The sequence below is a fragment of the Tupaia chinensis genome, unplaced genomic scaffold, assembly GCF_000334495.1.
Source record: "Tupaia chinensis unplaced genomic scaffold, TupChi_1.0 Scaffold000414_1, whole genome shotgun sequence".
NCBI classification, from domain to species: Eukaryota; Metazoa; Chordata; class Mammalia; order Scandentia; family Tupaiidae; genus Tupaia; species Tupaia belangeri.
Window position 1 is genome coordinate 1797687 of NW_006159919.1, and position 18874 is coordinate 1816560.

The 18874-nt window shown below is 37.5% G+C and overlaps 1 protein-coding gene across 1 annotated transcript in view; it reads right to left on the reverse strand.

The window, feature by feature from the left end:
- The window catches only part of TAF4B (TATA-box binding protein associated factor 4b), a 116786-nt gene that overhangs the window by 29570 nt on the left and 68342 nt on the right, over positions 1-18874 (reverse strand). The window contains exons 12-13 of the mRNA XM_006154540.3: positions 13432-13557; positions 9405-9461 (exon numbers count right to left, since the gene is read on the reverse strand). Coding sequence (XP_006154602.2) covers positions 9405-9461; positions 13432-13557 — 183 coding nt within the window. The remainder of the gene's footprint in view (positions 1-9404; positions 9462-13431; positions 13558-18874) is intronic.

Here is an 18874-nt window from a genome sequence, read left to right on the forward strand (position 1 = left end):
AGACCCGGTGGCTTGAACTCACGCTAGGTGCCTGTGCGTGCGTGCGTGCGTGCCCAAGATCCCAAGAGGAGAATGGAGGGAAAAGGGACTGTGGTGTGGCCATCCTCCCTGGGGGGGTGACTTCTCACTTTCTGTCTTTCTGGAGAGCGCACGTGCCCTATAGCAAAAATCTTTTCAAAAAAAAAAAAAGTAATCATGACAAATGGAATGAAATACACCTTAAAAAAAAAAAATAGCATGATGACTAGAATTAGCTCACTGCCTGGACAGAGGGAGATATTCAACAGGAAGGACCAAAAATGTATTTTTTTTATTTTTAGGTTTTTGCCATAGGATATGTGCATTTACCAGAGAGAAAAGAGAGAGAGAGAGAGAGAAGTAAAGCAAGAAATCATCTCCTGGAGGGATGGTCACTCTGCAATCCCTTCTTCTCCATTCTCCTCTCAGGATTTCGAGCACATGTGCACACATGCCTAGAGTAATTTTCAAGTCGCTGGGTTTAGGACTCAAACTGCCAGATCCTGGACTTGAATGGCCAGATCCCGGACTCAAACTGCCACTGGCCATGTGATAATCCAGTGCCTTAACCACCATGCCACCTGCTGGCTCCCCTCTCTTGATATTTATGACACTTAAGGTAAGGTATGGGAGGGAGGGAGGTATACATATTGAAAACATGAAAGACAGCAACAGAGCTGTCCTTCACAACAGATGGCCCTAAAATATGAAGTAGTGTCATTGTCAGTCTGATCTTATTACAAACTTTTGGGAAGTAATAATAAATGATAAAACAATAGATAATTCCCAAGAAAGACCAAAAAATAAATACATTCAGGAAAGAGCTTACAGGTAGGTTAAAATTCATTTCCAGGTCTACGTGTGCTGTCCAAAAATGAATATATATATTAGTAGCAATGAAAATAGCTAATGTCAAATACGAAATGTTTCAAAGACTCAAAAGAAATAAAAGAAATGAAGTATAATACCAAGTTTTGAATTTAACATACTAAGAATTAAAGTATGTTCTTAGATTTCACAATGAAAGTTAAGTACACAAAAATAACAATAAAATCTTAGCACTAAACAATAGAAACTTTAAAAACAGTAAAACTTCAAGTTTAATTTTTTTGAGAGATTTTTGCTATAGGGTGCATGTGCTCGCCAGGGAGACAGAGAGAGATAGAAAGTGAGAAATCACATTCCAGGGGAGATGGCAACACCACAATCCCTTTCCTCTATTCTCCTCTCGAGGTTTTGGGTGCACACACACATACACACACACATACAAACACAAACACACACACGCCTGACATGAGTTTTAAGCAGCCGGGTCCAGGACTCAAACCATGGTCAACTATGTGGGTGCCCAGAGACATAACCATTACACCACCTTCTGGTCTTACTGAATTTAATTTTTAATGTACTTTGGAAAAATGTATTAGGCAAACTCTAAAATTCTAGAAACTGCTTACAACTACTTCTGAATTACTGCTAAGAATACCAAATTTCCTGGGAAAGTAAAAACAACAAACAAAAATCACTAAACATTAACAGGTGATTCTAAAATCAAAGAACCAAAAAAACAAGTCACACACACACACACACACACACACACACACACACACACACACAAAATCACCACTCTCACCCCATCTAAAATATAGGCAAGGCAGTTGGTGGCATAATGGTTACCGCAGCTGGATCCCACATGACTGACTGCACAGTTTGAGTCCTAGTACAGAGTCTGCTTGTTATTTTCTCCCAACCACAAAGGTAAAGTTCTTTTTTGTTTTTTCTTACAGAGGTTTTTGCTATTGGATGCATGTGCTCGGCAGAACGACAGAGAGACAGAAAGTGAGAAATCACCCTCCCCCAGGGGGGATGGCCATGCCGCAATCCCTTCTCCATTCTCCTCTCGGAATCTTGGGCATGCTCGCACACACGCCTGGCCTGAGTTTAAGCCACCACATCTGGGACTTGAACTGCAGTCGACTACATGGGAGTCCAGTGACATAGCCATTATGTCATCTGCTCATCCCCAAAGATTAAGTTCTTATGATATCAGGATACTGTCCAGGATACCCAAGATGCTTGGAATGTGAAATATATACTCTTATACCTTGCTTGTTATCCACCTCTACCTTCCAGAGAAGGGGTAGGGGTATATCCCTTATAATTTCAATTAGATTAATTTATCTCTTCTACTTAAATATAATAGTTGATTTAAAATATATGTACTATAGCCATTCCAGATTATATAAAAAATTTTCCCCTAGTTATTACCCTTACACACCTTTTTCTCCTCTCTCCCCCCCTTTTTTTAAGTTTGCTATAGGGTGTGTGCACTTACTGGGGATAGGGGAAAGAGGCAGTCCCCAGGGGGATGGCCAAACCACAGTCCTGTCTCCTCCATTCTCTTCTTGGGTACAAACGTACAAGCATGTGGCATGTTTTTAAGCCAACAGGTCTGAGACTTAAACAGTGCAAATAGGCAGGTAGGATGCAGCCACCTTAATCATTATGCCATCAGCTGGCCCTCTTATTTAAAAAAAAAAAAAAAATTACCAGAGGGTGCATAGGCTTGCAGAGAAAGATTGATAGACAGACTGGGAGAAAGCAGAAAGCAAACCACAATGGGGCATGGTCACACCACAATCCTTTTTTCTCTAGTTTTCCTTTTGGGATGGTGGATACACATGCACAATGTGTATTTTTCAAGTCGCCAGGGATAGGATTTAAACTGTGTGGTCAGTCATGTGGGATCAGGCTCCTTTAACCACCCAGCCAATGGGCCACCCCTCTTCTCCCTTTTCTTCAGGTCTTCCAGAAGAAAAAATGTAATATATCCATAGTTAATCTCGACTTACATCTAAGAGTTTCGTGGTATCCACCTTTCCCCTCCCCCCTTTTTAAAGTTTGTGATAGGTTCAAATGCTCACCAGAGAGACAGAGAAAGGAGAGAGAATAGGAACCCTCCCTCTCCCACAATTGGGCATGGTCATGTCACAATCCCTTCTGCATTTTTCCCTTCTGTTAGGACTTGGGGCACAGACACATGAGTCTGGTGTGTTTTTAAACTGTCAGAGATTCAAACCATGCAGCCCAGCATGTGGGATTTAGCTATCCTTAATTACTAGGCCACTGGTCCAACCTAGATCTAGTTTAAATGTGTCCATACCTAACGTTTTTCACCTAATATTTTTTTTCCTTTTATGCCTTGCTTTTCCCTAAAATATGACAGCCTTATACCATACACAGAGCTGGTATTATTACATTAATTTTAAATACAAGAAAACTACAGTAAGTTTAAAGAGGCAAAGTAACTTCCCCAAGGTGAGATAGATAACAGCAGGCTAAATAAAAAAATCCAAGACTCCTGACTTTTAGTTCAGTGCTATTTCCTTAATAATATGAACTTCCTCTACCAAGAGTTTCTTAAGACACACAGATTCTACACCTAAATATTAAGGATGGATGCACCTTCTGACGAAACTCTAAGTAAAATGTTACCTTTTCTATGTAAGGTACACAAAGAAATACCACCAATAACAATCTCTCATGAAAATATCCATGAAAAAAACCTACTGTAGCTTTCCTAGTTCCAAAAGAGAATCTATTGAATGGTAATTGGATAGTAACTAAACAATGCCAGTTGAAGATGCCAAACCACAGTATCATGTTCAACCTTTACTAAACATTTAATGACAAAATAAGGAATGAATTTTTTTTTTAGAATTATTTTAACTTTATTTATTAATTCATTTATTTTTCATTTGACCAGACACACAGAGAGACAGAGAGAGAGCAAGCAAGTAAGCCACCAGGTCCGGGACTTGAACCGTGGTCAGCCATGTAGGAGTGTCTAGCGCCTTAGCGACCATACCACCCGGTGATCCCATGGGATGCATTTTTAAAGGCCCCCATTCTTTCTCCTCCCCAACGAATGGTTCTAAATGTGATCTACAGAGCAGCAGTATCTGGGAATGAATTGGAAATGCAAATTTTCAGGTCCTACTCTAGACCTACTGTACCTGTACCATTTCTCTGGATATAGGGCTCAGCAATACGTATTTTTTAAAAAAGAATTATTTAATTTAATTTAATTTATTTAATTTGACCAGAAAGGGACAGAGTGAGAGACAGAGAGAGAGAGAAAGTGAGAAAGCAAGCCACTAGATCCGAGACTCAAACCGCGGTTGGCCATGTGGGAGTCTAGCACCCTTAACCACCAGGCCACCTGCCAGCCCCTTCAGCAATATGTATTTTAACAAGTACTAAAGACAATAATTAGGCACACAAAAGTTTAGCAACTAATGTCCCAAACTATCAATGCTTTGAAACATTTGAGTAACTATTTCTCTGCTATGTCACAAAAGCTCTTTACAGTTTTCCATCTAGAGTGTGTTTTCTCCAGGTGGCTAAGATGGTTGGATCACACATGACTAACAGCACAGTTCAAGTCCTGCACTTGGCAGCTTAAAAAACATGATGAGCATGTTTGTATTCAAGCCCAATATTCCAAAAGGAGGAAGAAAAGAGACTGTGGTATGACCATTCCCCATGGGTTATATAAACGTTCTCACTTTTGCTTCCTCTTTCTCTAGCAAGTACATGTGCCCTCTGGCAAATTAAAAAAAAACAACAACAAAAAACAGGTTTTATTCATATTGAGTTAAATTGACTGCTCAAATGTACTTTCTAAAAAAACAGATGCATAACTGTACACAGCTGTACATTATTTGTGTGGTACAGTGTGTGTTTTTTTGTGTAAGAATGTACTTTTAATGACAAATTTCATTGCACCCCAGTGTTCCATGAATTTTAGCCCATGCAGAACTACCATGAAATTTACATACACATGGCTATAATATCTAATAGTATTAACTGTCACATTTCGAATGTCATGTTTGCAGCGTGGCTATACCCTAGGAGATGTGCTTCCGCACTCCCTAGCCCCATCTCTCTCCAGAGCACATGCATTCTTTAGCCAAAAAATAAATTAATTTAATTGAATCAAAAAAATCATTAAAACATGTATCTTGTCTTTACCACACTTAAATATTTTCTGATCAGTACTGAACTTATGATTCAGTAGCTTCTTGTACAACTATGCTTCATGAAGAGCCATACTTACTAAAAAACGAAAATCCTAAATTCTTTTGGGTTCACATTTTCTAATCTGTCATGCATCTGAATGAGTGAATACTGATTCAGCATTTGCCCAGTTCCTACAAGTTGCACTGCAAAGCTAACACGCCAGCAGGTGCATGTCTTGTGTCCTTGTCTCGCCCCCCACTGTCTGATACACATGAAAGTGGAATGCTAGCAACTGCTGTAAAGAAAGTAAATGGGGAACCAGCAGTTAGCGTAATGGCTATGTTGCTGGACTCCCACGTAGTCGACCGCGGTTCGTGTCCCGGACCCAGTGGCTTAAAACTCACGCCGGGCGCGTGTGCGTGCGTGCCCAAGATTCTGAGAGGAGAATGGAGGAGAAGGGGTTGCGGCGTGACCATCCCCCCTGGGGGGTGATTTCTCGCTTTCTGTCTCTATGTCTCTCTCTGTCTGTCTGGCGAGCGCACGCGCCCGACAGTGAAAATCTCTCCAAAAAAAAAAAAAGAAAGTAAATGAATTCTTTGTCTAACTGCAGATGTACTGAACTCCCATTTCTCAAAGCAGAAGGAAGAAATTCAAAAGGAAATAAAGGTCACAAAATATAAAACAAATGTTTAAGAAATCAGGATGTTTGAACTGTAAGATCAGGTAGCTTGCACCACAGAATTCTAGATGACGTGGTAAGAAAGGAAAACACCGAGGCTAGACGTCAATCTGGGACACACAACACATTCTGTACAAGCCTGTAGCTCCATTAAATATAGATGTGCCTTCTTGTTGGAAGTCAGAATTTGGCAATTAGTAACCTATTTCAAACCTTTCACAAATAGATGGTGAAATAGAAAAATGTCAGTACTTACATTGTAGAAAAAAATAAGTGGGGGACCAGCAGATGGCATAATGGTTACGTCACTGGACTCCCACGTAGTCGACAGCAATTTGAGTGCCAGACCCAGTGGTTTAAAACTCATGCCGGGCACGTATGCCTGCGTGCCCAAGATCTCAAGAGGAGAATGGAGAAGAGATTGTGACGTGCCCATCTGCCCCTGGGTGTGTGTGGCGGGGAGGTGGTTTCTCACTTTCTGTCTCTCTGGCTAGTGCACATACCCTATAACAAAATCTCTAGAAAAATCAAAATAACTGGGAAAATACAAAACAGTTCAGAATTTCAATTTGAAAGTGTTTTTATTGAAAATAAAAATTATATGAGTGAGAATAGCAAGCAAGAGAGAACATTTATATTCTTCCTACAAAAGACAGACTTATATCCTGTTTTATAAAAGACAGCCCCCCAAATTTAAAACAAAATGTTTGATTTACAGGATATCCACAGACATTCGAGCCAGACTACAATAAGGGTTTTAAACAGGTAACCTGTCAGGTTGATCTGAACTGTACGCAGTATGAATTATTTCAGTGGATTCAGAGGCTAGAGGCAAATCCAAAGCAGTCTATTTTTTGTGTGTCAAATGAGAATGACAAAATTGGAAGAAGTCCAACAGAAAAAATTATTAGACACCTTTATAAAACTCTGCCCAATTTAACAAAAATTTTGTCTAATGCCCAGAAAGCAAAGAAGAAAAGAACAGCTTTTAAAACTGTATTAGAGAGAAGAAAAACCACCAAGGATATGATCAAGACCAAAATTCTAGACCTTAAAAGTTCAAAGCATTACAAGGATTATCAGATTTTATATGAAGGGGATTCAGGTTGTGATTTAATATTTATAGAACAAATATGACTGCTGAAACATTTCCCAGCATAAGCCTACAAGTTCTCAAAGTGGATCCTTGCAACTCTGCATTCGTAAGATACTATCATTTATCTATAACCTGTGACCAGCCTGGTGGCTTTCCAGGGAGTTACTCGGAAATGGAAAGTAAAGTGGTTCTGAATCCAGCAACCTTAAGGAATCTGTGCTCATTTTTACAACTGAACGAAGGAAACTTTCCAGATAAGCATTTCAAAATTACAATCCAGTGTGATAGCAAGTAATATACCCCAATGCTAACCTTAAAATTTACCACACAAGAAAATAATTCAACTCTGTATTAAGACTGTGTCAATATTTATACAATCAAACAAAATACAGTATCCCTGTATGTCTGATTCTGAACTAAAGCCCCTTAGAACATTAAAGTTATTAAGAGCTCTAGGAGGTAGGAAGATGACAAAAATGACAATATTTAACTTTCATCAAACATTTGCAACTAATACAGAGTGGCTCTGTTCTTGGAATGGGGCCAATGTATTTGATTCCTTTTTTGATTAAAGAGGATTTACAATAGGAAGCAACCAGAAAACTTTAAAAATATTTTGGAAAGAAAGTATATTGAATTCTTTTAATCTTACTTGGAAAAAGACATAAATGAAGGTGCAAAGGGAGACCAAAAAAAAAACCCGGTTTAATACCACCTGTTCTCATTAAGAAAGGAATTTTTAAAAACATTTCCTTTCACCACTGTCGTTGAAAATGCCGTCAACCATTCATCCCTGAGGAAATAATTAAATACAACACTAAAGGAAAAAAATCATACAAACAAAACCATCCCTACCTATATAAACCTGAAGGGAAAATGATTCGAAGATACAGTTGTTTATGAAAGTTTATGAAAGAGGACAGACAGAGTAAGGTCTTTAAGGTTAAAAGGATACACATTTTCCGAAAGGGGGATGCAATACGGTGGAAGTAAGATAAGCATCCAATCAGTCCTTAATTAAAACAGAACCCTTGGTTCAGAACAACAATAGAATGCTCATCCCCAAACAATCTATCATCAAGCCAGGTTTGCTTAAGAAGAATTTGTAGGTACAGTTCTCACATCACTATTTATAGGTATGTTTTCCACTGGAAAGAAACTACTGTGAGGAATATTTTGCTGTTGAAAACCAAGTGTTTCTGCATCCAACCCTTAGAATATACTCCTTTATGGTGCTCCTTGACCCAATCCTGAAACCCTTCTTCCCAGAGTTCCCATATTTTCTTTCTCGGTGTGAATGAAAACACGGCACATTGATTGTAAGAATCTTACTAGATTTCCATTTGTTTTGCCTCAGCTCCTGCATTAATCCAAACAATAAGGGCCTTTAAAACATCCATAAATAACCTGCTGCCGCTGCTGGCACCTGAGAGCGGAGTGCAGCAATGTTAAGCAACAACAAATTTCATAGTTCAAGAGGCACAGTTAAGGAAAAAGGTTGCTCAGGAAATCACTCTTATTTAGCACAAAGATCCTTAAAAATTGCATGAAATCAGTCAAGTAACTATAGAAACCAATTTCTTCAGCTCCATATCACACGTCTCACACCTCAATTGTCTTTATTATCGTCTGCTGTCAGATCCTTAATCAGAAATGTGAACAGGCTTGATGATTTATTCAGGAGGGAAAAGAATCTGTAGGTCAAGTGAAAAATTTCACACACACACACACACACACATTCACACACACACACACACACACACACACACACACACACCCATACACACGCCACATCTTCAACCTTAGGTACTTTCATTTCATTCTGTTCTCAGCAGCTCTGGGGGCAACTCCAGTGAGATCCAATATTAAGGCTCAATTAAAATAAGCTCCAATTAGTGGAGCTTTTTTCTCTGGGGCTAGAAAAGTCAGGAAATGGATATTGGGAAATGTAAAAAGTCAGCTACTGAGAGGAGGCTGCAGACATAAATGAACTTATTTGTTGATTTCTACAGTTGCTATGCAGAGGCCTCTGGGAGTAAAAGCTTAACCAGTCTAAGCTATAAACTAAAACCCCTGCAGCTAAACATGAACTGTGTGAAACAAGGGCTCCATTCCAGAACAGAAAACTGCTGGGCCCAGAAAATTAAAAGCCAGAGGCGTTTTCCATTTAAAACTAAATCCCAGTACCGCCTCCCAGCCAAAGAATTATAAGCAGTATCAGATTTACAAAACGAACAATTACCCTGGAAAAATGTAGCCTATTGTACAGTCCCAGATGCTAAATCTCAAAAGTTTCTTTTCTTTCTTTCTTTTTTTTTTTTAATCCCACATTATATCCCTCCAAGTACACTGCTGTAGTTTACAAAGAGCCATTTCTAGACAGGCCTAAACCTTGAAAATAAATTTTGAAAAGAGAGCACATAACTCATTGACCTCATTTGAAGTACTGCCCTTGCCTTCAGCGGTTCCTGTCCTTCCCCAAGGCTTCTGCAAATGGTATGCAACAGCAAAATAAACCCTGACCTAATTGCCAGGAGAGAGCTGCCAACCTTCCCTCAAACACAGACAAGCATGGTAACTTGAAAGTCCTACCTCTTTGGCTTTCTGCTTTAATCTCAGCTGTTCTGGATCTTCTTTATTGGAACGACTCTATCAAAGGAAAAAGAAAATTTTAATAGAAATTACTAGCATCTAAACACCATAGTTGCTGTTAAATATTTAATAAATAACAATTTTCTCTTGTGATTGAAAATCTTAGCTGCAGGGGAAAATGCCTCAATCCAGTCTAGCTGCACTCCCACCCAAGCTCCCCGCCACCCCCTCATCATCAGGCTGGCTGCTGCAGTTCTAGCCTGGAGGAAGCTTAGACTAAAAAATGATGCTAACAATGTCAGTCAGGTCCAGTTGAGGCATGACGTTCTTGCTGGAAAGCTGAAAACTAAAAAATGGATAAAGGAAAAGAAAAGAAGAATAATTGCTGGCTCAAATGAATGAAAACAATCAACACTGGCTGATCTTCTGATGAAGGCATTTTAGAAAAACATATGGTATTTCAAGGATTATTAAAATCAAAAACTGTACTAACCTTGAACCAAATCTTTCTTGAAAAGCATAAGTTCTAAAAGCATAAGTAGGAAAAAACATATCCCTGTATTTTCATTAAAGTATCTTAACATCTCTGGGCTCTCTATAGCACTTAACAGAAGGCTGTGTGCAACTAAATGTTCAAAAGTGTTTCAAATCAATGTCGCCACCCATATGCAGGACAGGTATAAGAGAGATGTCGTCTACCTGTAATGCTATGATGGAATGAGGGTACAAACTTTATTTCTGACACTGTGAACACCTGTCCACTGTAAAACATGCTTAGAAAAAGTGTGTCTTTTTTCTCACCCTAATAAAGTAACTCAATCTTTATAAATCTGAATATTTGTTCTATAAAATGCAACCTTAGCTAAGTTCAAGAAAGCTGAAAATGTTTTATTTACTAAGTTTACCTGATACTTTTATTGATTTATCAGCCCCATTATAAAAGGAAAACATAAAAGATGGTCTACTTAGATTTAAGACTGTCTTCCAATTTAAAGCACCATAATTTAGTACCTACATTAAATTCTATGCTGAGCTTGTGAATATTTTCTTCATTTTAGTTCCAGTCTATTAAGACTACTTGATTTTTGCCCAAACTAAAACAAACTCCTTTCTTATTCCACCCATATCAGGAAGGAATAAAAGTATATATATTTATATAAAAATATGCATATATGTCCATAATTCTTTTGCCCCAGTATAAGATGGGCACATTGGTGTATCAAGTCTTTCTCAGTCATCTAATACTTATTGGTCATTCACAGTACAGACTTATTCTGTGTGTCATTGTGTAGGCCTTGAAGATACAGAAATGAAATTACTAGACAAAGTCCCTGCTCTCAAGTAACTAACATTTTAAGAACAGAAATTTTTAAAGAAATTATAGAAATTGAACAAATTTTTGATATATACAACATTTATGATGGGAAGAAAAAACAAATCATTGCTAATGCTGATAAGTACTATAAAAAAATAAGATAGAGTGGATAGAAAGGAAGAGAGAGGGGCTGGCCATGTGGCCTAGTGGTTAAGGGAGCTGGATTTCACATCATTGATCCCGTTGTTTGAGTCCTGACCCAACAGTCTGAAAAACATACCAGGCATGTGTGCATACTAGCCCCAAGTACTGATAAAATGGAGAAATCGAGAAAGGACTGGGGTGTGAACATGCCTTTATCAGGAGGTGCTTTCTTCCTTTTCGTTTTGTCTCTCTGAGTGGGGCCCACACTCCCTCTGTCAATTTAAAAAAAAAAAAAAAAAAGAGGCAAACAGAAAGAGGAATAAGGTGGGTACTTCTCTAGGATGGGAGTGAAGACATCTCTGAAAAGTGACATGTGAATGAAGAGCTGGATGACAAGAAAGTGACAGCCATGCAGAGATTTGGGAAAGAGCATTTCAAGCAGAAATAGGAATTAATAACACCTTCAAAAGGGAACAAGTTTGGGCATACTTGAGGAAGGAGAGAAGGTCCATGTGGTTGAAAAGAAGAAGAAAAGAAAGGCTAAAGGTCATATTTTACCTTGTAGGTCATGATAAAGACGTGGGTGGTCAGGACCAGCATTTAGCATAATGGCTATGTCGCTAGACTACCATGTAGTTGACCACGGTTTGAGTCCCAGACCCGGTGGCTAAAACTCACGCCGGGTGCATGTGTGTGCATGCCCAAGATCCCAAGAGGAGAATGGAGAAGGGATGGCGGTGTGGCCATCCCCCCTGGGGCGTGATTTCTCACTTTCTCTTTGTATCTGTCTGTCTGGTGAGCACACGCACCCTATAGCAAAAACCACTAAAAAAAAAGATGTGGGTGGTGGATTCTAGTTAAAAGAATGAGCTACTGGGCCAAGATGGTAACATGGGTGATTAAGGGAGCTGGATCCCACACAGCCAACTGTGTAGTTTGAATCCCAAATCCAAAGGCTTGAGAAACATACTAAGCATGCATTTGTGCATGCCCAAAATCCTTAGAGGAGAATGGAAGGGAAGGGACTGTAGCTTGGCCAACCCCCAGAGGGTGGTATCTCACTTTCTTCTCTGTCCTCAGTGAACACACTCACCCTATATTTAACAACAACAAAAAAAGAATAAGCCACTGGAGTGTTTGGCATACAGGAGTGAGATGACACTGGTGAAACTTTTGAGATGGCTGTGGCAGCTGTACAGAGGGTGCACTGGAAGGTTCCAAGGCTGAAGGCAGGAATTAGAAGACTGTTCTAAAAACAACTGTTATGAGTAAGAAACTGAGGGGGGAAAGCTGAAAGCAGTCTGAATTGGTGGTCTAGCAGAAAAGATGATGAGTGTTAGATTCAAAGTGTATTTTGTAGGTAAAGCTAGCCAGATTGGCTCATAGATTAGATTCAGGGTATGCAGTAAATAGAAGAATCAAGAAAGATGACTATGGGGGCTAACAGATGGCATAGTGGTTAAAGCACTGAACATGGCCAACTATGGTTCAAGTCCCAGACCTGGCAGCTTGAAAATCATGCCAGGTGCATGTTCGTGCATGCTCAAAATACCAGAAGGAGAGGGGATTGAGGTGTGGCCCTCTTCCCCAGAGGGTGATTTCTTACTTTCCCTCTCACTGTCTCTCTTTCTCTCTCTGGTAAGCACACACACCCTATGGCAAAAGCCTTTAAAAAAAAAAAAAGTTAAATGAAAATGGGGGGTAAGAGGTATGAGAAGAGGAGCTGAAAGGTGTACAGGTCTGACAGCTGTTCTGTAAGTATAAAATTATTTCAAAGTAAACCTGCTTGTAAAAAGAACAAAACCAATTGATATGTGCTTAGAAAGAAATACTCTAAGAGGGGAGGCTGCTAAGAATATTATATATTAAAAATAAGATGCTTAAAACAAAAATTAAGGCCCTAAGGCTAGAGCAGGAAGATCACAACGTAGTGGGATTCTGACAAAAAATAAATAAAAATAATTAATTAATTAATTTAAAGCTCTAGTGCTCAACATTTAAGACTTCTGACAGTGGCCCTAAGCCTACGAAGTGTGAAGCTATGAAACACAAACTGTAGTGAAGCTACCTCTCACACCATCTGGCACTTAGAGTCCAGGACCATGTTTAAATATAGAGGAAAGGATAATAAATAGCCTCACCTGTTCTCTTTCTCTAACTCATTTCCTACCTCTTCAATGTTTTGTTCCATCTAATCCAAATTACTCTTAATGTTACCCATAACCTTACTGCCTACTTTCCAAATTTTTATTTCTCAAATTATATCCCTAAAAAGACCCTGAAATGTTTATAAAATGTTTTAACCTAGAGGAGTCGAGGGTAAATATGATGCTGGGCACAGAAAATGAGAGTGAGAAAACAAAAGATTATGACTCATTAAACTAAATTAACTGAAAGCCACTCTACCACACCAGCCTGGCTGAGAGACATTCTATTAGTAATTTCATTTTAAGAAATCCTCCAGAGAAATCTAAAGGCCTAATAAAACCAAGACAGTCAAGCAATGATACATCCAACTCTGGCCTCACCGCCAGACCACGTCCACTCGTAAATCACACAGGCTCTTACCTTAGCTGCCTTAAGTAACATTTCTCGCTCTTCCAAATCCTTTCTCTGTTTCTCCAATTGATCCAGCTTTTCAAGAAATTTGAGCTGTGACCTGGTATCGTTAGACAGGATGTAATTTTCACTTGCCTGGGAAAAAAATTTTAAAAAGGAAGCCTTATGATGATCCTAGACAAACCTTTTACATTAAATGTTATTATAAATCATCTGAAGACAATGACACTAACATATATAGGGAGCTACATGGTCAGAAGGTAGTATTTTCCTTTCTGTTAAAAAAAACCTGAACAAAAAGGGGAACTTTGAATCTTTAAAATCTGAAAAGTGAGTAAGTATTTACATTTCAAAGAGCCTTCCTAGTAAACCTCATTCAAGGGAGGGGAAAAGAAATTAACCTAAGTAGATCCTAAGAATATAACATAGAAAGCAAGAGATGATACTATTTACCTAAACTAAATTTTCAAAAATTAGTTTGTATCTCAGTAGACCTTAATATGAATCATTAAATCCTAGACCTATCCTATGAAAAATAAAAAGCAAGAAATAATCACATCACTAAAAAAATATACCCGAAGGTGAAAGTTATCACCCTGGCTGGTTTGGATTGGTTTAAACTGGACAAATGAATATATCTTCTATCAAAATACAATCTAAGATGGTAAACTTAAAATCTTGAATTCCCTGCTTTGAGGATTCCCTTAAGGTGTAAATTTGGATAGAAACTATTATCAAAGAAATTATGTGTACAATTTATAAATGAGAACTGTAACAGAAAAGTGTAATTATTTGTCTTAATGGTTCTATAAAATGATAAAATTCGAATTGTGCATTTGTTCCGATATTCTAGAGTATCAAACAGTGATTTCTAATTTATATTTTCTTCACCTAATATGGCCACCCCTCTCTGCTCTACAATACACATGTGAGTGTGTCTATGTGGAGGGGAGGAGATGAGGAGGATCTTTCCAATCAGTAGCTAAGACAACCTCCCATCTACTCATCTCAGTAATTCATATATTCAAGGGAGACTGTGTAGTAGAAAAGCCAAGTGTTTTAAAACATTTGATTCAACAGTCGGTGCCTGGCCTGGAAGGGTCTAGCGCCACTCCTATCTCTGTTTTATCTCCATGCTTATGGCTAATTCAATTAATTGGAACTGAGAGACTTTATATGCTCAAGATTCTTTTTAAATTAAATTTTTATTGTTGGTATTTAACTAGATCAAAAGAGTATTACACAGTTTAAGGAACAAGGATATATTTGTGCTACTTATTTTACTTCATATTTAATACAAAAAGAATTCTTGAATGTTTTTAAAAAGTTAAGTAATATAAGATAGAATATGGAATACATTATAAGCCAACCATAGAGGTTAAACATAATAAACAATCATTTCTTAAATACTTTATCTTTACCATTTTTGAGTCCAGACATGCTGAATATAGTTCACTGACAATTTAATTTAAAAGAGACAACAAACACTAAATTAAAGAGAGGCTTCCAAATGTGAACTCAATCATATTCCCATTCTAAGATTCCACTCTCTAACTCAACTTGGGTATAGCCTCTAACACATCCTTCCTTCTCTCATCCAGATGCTTCTAAACAAATGAATCCCATCCTTTCTCCTACTGAGTCTCCAAGCTTTTTTAAACAGTAACCCCAATCTTATCACATTCTTTCCTATCCCTTCACCTGGCCTGACTAACTGAAATCTTTAGGCAGCAATAGACTAGGGTTTTACTATGTTAGGGCCACTACATTAGTAAATAGTTTAATCAAAGAAAAATATAATGACTCGGACAAAATGATATCAACACCATCAACTGAAGCCACCTACAAAATGCTGAAGCTTCACAAGCACAGGCATGCAGAAGATGGTAATATGTGAAAGAGCGTCAAATGCTCATGAAAATGCCTATCGTGAAAAAACTAAGCATGACTTAGAAACATTTGTTGCCCCAAGATACACGTATACTTTAATTCTGTTTTCCCATGAAATTTTTGAAGTCCCCTCATATTTTCAGTGAGAAAATCAGCAGTACCAGGATCAAAATCTCTGGAGCACATTTCACATCTAATTCTTTACTTAAACCTGTTTTTAACCTATGATTAATGAGAGAATTATATCAAAGCAGATGAAAGACGATCAAAATTGCAGGTCCAGAATGCAGAGAAATAGTAATATTCTGCTTTTAGTAATAGGAGTTCGCTTTTTATTAATATTCATGGAACAGAACTTCTTGGGCCAGCTGTTGGCACAGTGGTTATGGTGGCTGGATTCCACAGGGTAGACTGCACGATTTGAGTCCTTGATCCAGTGTTTAGAAAACATGCTAGACATGAGGGTGCACACACATGCCCAAAATCCAAGAGAATGGAGAAGATGGGATAACCATGGCATTGTCATCTCTCCTGGGGAGTACTTTCTCACTTTCTTCCTCTCTCTTTCTCTCTCTGGCGAACACATGTCCTATAGCAAATAAAAAAAATTTTTCCTACCTTGTAGAGATAGAAATAATCCTATGAAGATGAACTAAAACATGAGGACAGAGATAAATCTGTGACATCGAAATTACTAACAAAGTTTACAAGTCATCTAGTCATTTTGAACTGGCCCCATAGCCTAGTGGTTAAGGGGGCTAGATCTCACATGGCCAACTGCAGTTTGAATCCTAGCCCTGGTGTCTTAAAAAACATGCTGGCTGTGTGTGCCCCAAATCCTGACAGGTTGGAGAACTGGAGAGAAAGGATTGTGACATGCCCTATTGGGGAGCTTCTCCCTCTTTCTTTATCTGTCTCTCTGGTGAGCACAAGTGCCCTCTGGTCATTAGAAAACAGAAGTCTTCTGAATTAGATCCAAATGCAACTAAATGATTATAATTGGTTTGTCAGAAAAGTCATGACGCATTTTTGCGTAGAAAAATAAAGAAAAATATGTCATGACTTTTCTGACAAGCCAATATTCCTGTTCAAGGAAGAATAATAATCCTTTTTACCTTTCTACATATGCAAACTAATAAAGTAGAATTAGCTGTAGGAAGAAATGAATGTGGGGAAAGCTGGGCAGGCGAAAAATAAATCAATATACAGCATACATGTACAAGACAGAAGGTTAAAGAAGTGTTAGCTTTTAGCTAAGTTTTCCAGGTGCTGTAGATATTATCCATTTTGCCTAGGGAACTAAAAGATATGTTGTTGATATTCAAGAGAATTCCATCTGAAAGATGTATGTAACAGAGCTTTAAATGGCACTCAGTAAACAGCGCTTAGAAACATTCTGTTCCATACTAATTTGTACTTACTATACTTTGTATATAAACTGCCCACTATAAAGATATTAACTCATGTATCTCTGAAATAACATTGTGACTGAACCAAGAATAGGAAGAATTCAGGTATGAAAAATTATAAGACACTGTCTTTTTTAAAGTTTATTTCCTAAACAAGTGAGGGACAAGTACTCCCAATAGGGTCTTCATACTGCAATCCTGTCCCCAACCTTGCAGCCAGCCAGGATCACGGGCACACCCAGTATGTTAAGACAGATCTGTGCTGCAAACCTGATCACTTCCCATATAGCTTTGGCAACACAATGCAGTGCCTCTAACACCTGTGTCCCCAAGGCTGGGCTGCCAATTTAACAAGTTACAGTAAAACGTCAAAAACTGTAATGTCCCTACAACACAAAATTGAAGGCATGATGTCATCAATTCAAACTAAACTGTTAAAAGATTTAGGAGGTTAAGTGTAATCCCCACATGACTACTAAGAGGAAAGCTAAAATGTATACATAAAAGTAAGTGAGAAGGTTATCAAAATGACACAAGACCAAAAACCAATTAAATACCAAAAAAGTAGGAAAAGAAGAAATAGAAACAAGAACAACAGCAAGAAAAACTATCAGGGATAAAAAAATAGCAACACAGCAAAGTTAAGTCCTTTCTTATCAGTAATTCCTTTAAATATAAATGGATTAAACTCTCCAATCAAAAAGTAGAGACTGGCAGAAAAGTCAAAATAATGACCCAATAGAGAGTATCTATAAGAGATTCAATCTAGATGAAAACACAAGTACAGACTCAAAGAGAAAGGAGGAAGAAAGTATTCCATGCAAATAATTAAAAGAAAGCACAGCTAGTTATACTAGTATTAGAATAGATAAGCCTTTAAGTCAAGAGCTGTTAAAATAGACAAAGAACGATGTGATATATTGGTTAAGACGGTTAATTTATCAAGAAGATATACTAAGAACAGATATATACCAAACAAGAATTCTCAAATACAAGGAACACTGACAGACTTTTATAATAATTTAAAAATATAGTTCTACAACAGTTGAACACTAACCTACCCAATGATGGACGAAATATTTAGACAGCTGTTCAATAAGAAATAAGAGGACTTAACACTATAAACCACCTATATCTAAAAAATCTAAGAATACAACAACTGACAGCAGAATACACCTTTGATCCAAGTGTACATAGAATATTCTTCAGTACAGGTCACAAAACTAGTTTCAATAAATATAAAATAACTGAAATTACACAGTGTCTTATCTAACCACAACATAATGAAAACAGAAATCAATAACAGAAGGAAAATTCACAAATATGTGAAATTTAAACAATATACTCTTAACCAATGGATCAAAGAAATATCAAAGAAAATTATAAAATATCTAGGGACAAATGAAAGGAGAAGCACAACAATATAGCAAAAAGTATAGAATGCAGTGAAAGCAATGCTCAGAAGACAATGTATAGTCACAAATGCCTACATGAGAAAAGAAAGATCTCAAATCAACAACTTAACTTCTCCATCTATGGAATTAAAAAAAGAAAAGAAACTGAATCCAAAGCTAGTGAAAAGAAGGAAATAACAAAGACAAGAATGGAGATAAATGAAGAAAAGAAAACCAGTAAAGAAAATTAATGAAACTAAAAGTTGGTAGTCTGAAAGAACAAAACTGGCAAATCATTAGCTAAACAGACAAGAAAAAAAAGCAATGACAAAAATAACTAAAATAAAAAATGAAAGTGGGGTCATTACTACTGACCTCACAGAAATAAAAAAAAGTTACAAAAAGGACTTCAAAAAGTTTGTAAAAAATGGAATTAAAGTGCAAGCTTATTTTGGTATAAAAATTTTGAAATCTATTCAAAGTCTTTTCATGATATGTATTTGCCATAAATATTTTAAAGACGTCTATAGAAGAGAATACTATGAATAGTTACATGCCAACAAATTAGATAACCTAAAATAAATGGATAAATTCCTAGAAATTCAAAATGAGATACTAAAATTTTGTTTTTCTGCAGATTTTCTGTTGATGGCATATTTTTAAGTTTGTTCAGCAAAGTGTCACAAAAATTGATGTAAGGAAAGACCTCAACCAACTATATGTAGTTCTTCCAAAGTTCTAAGTGAAATAGGAAAGAAA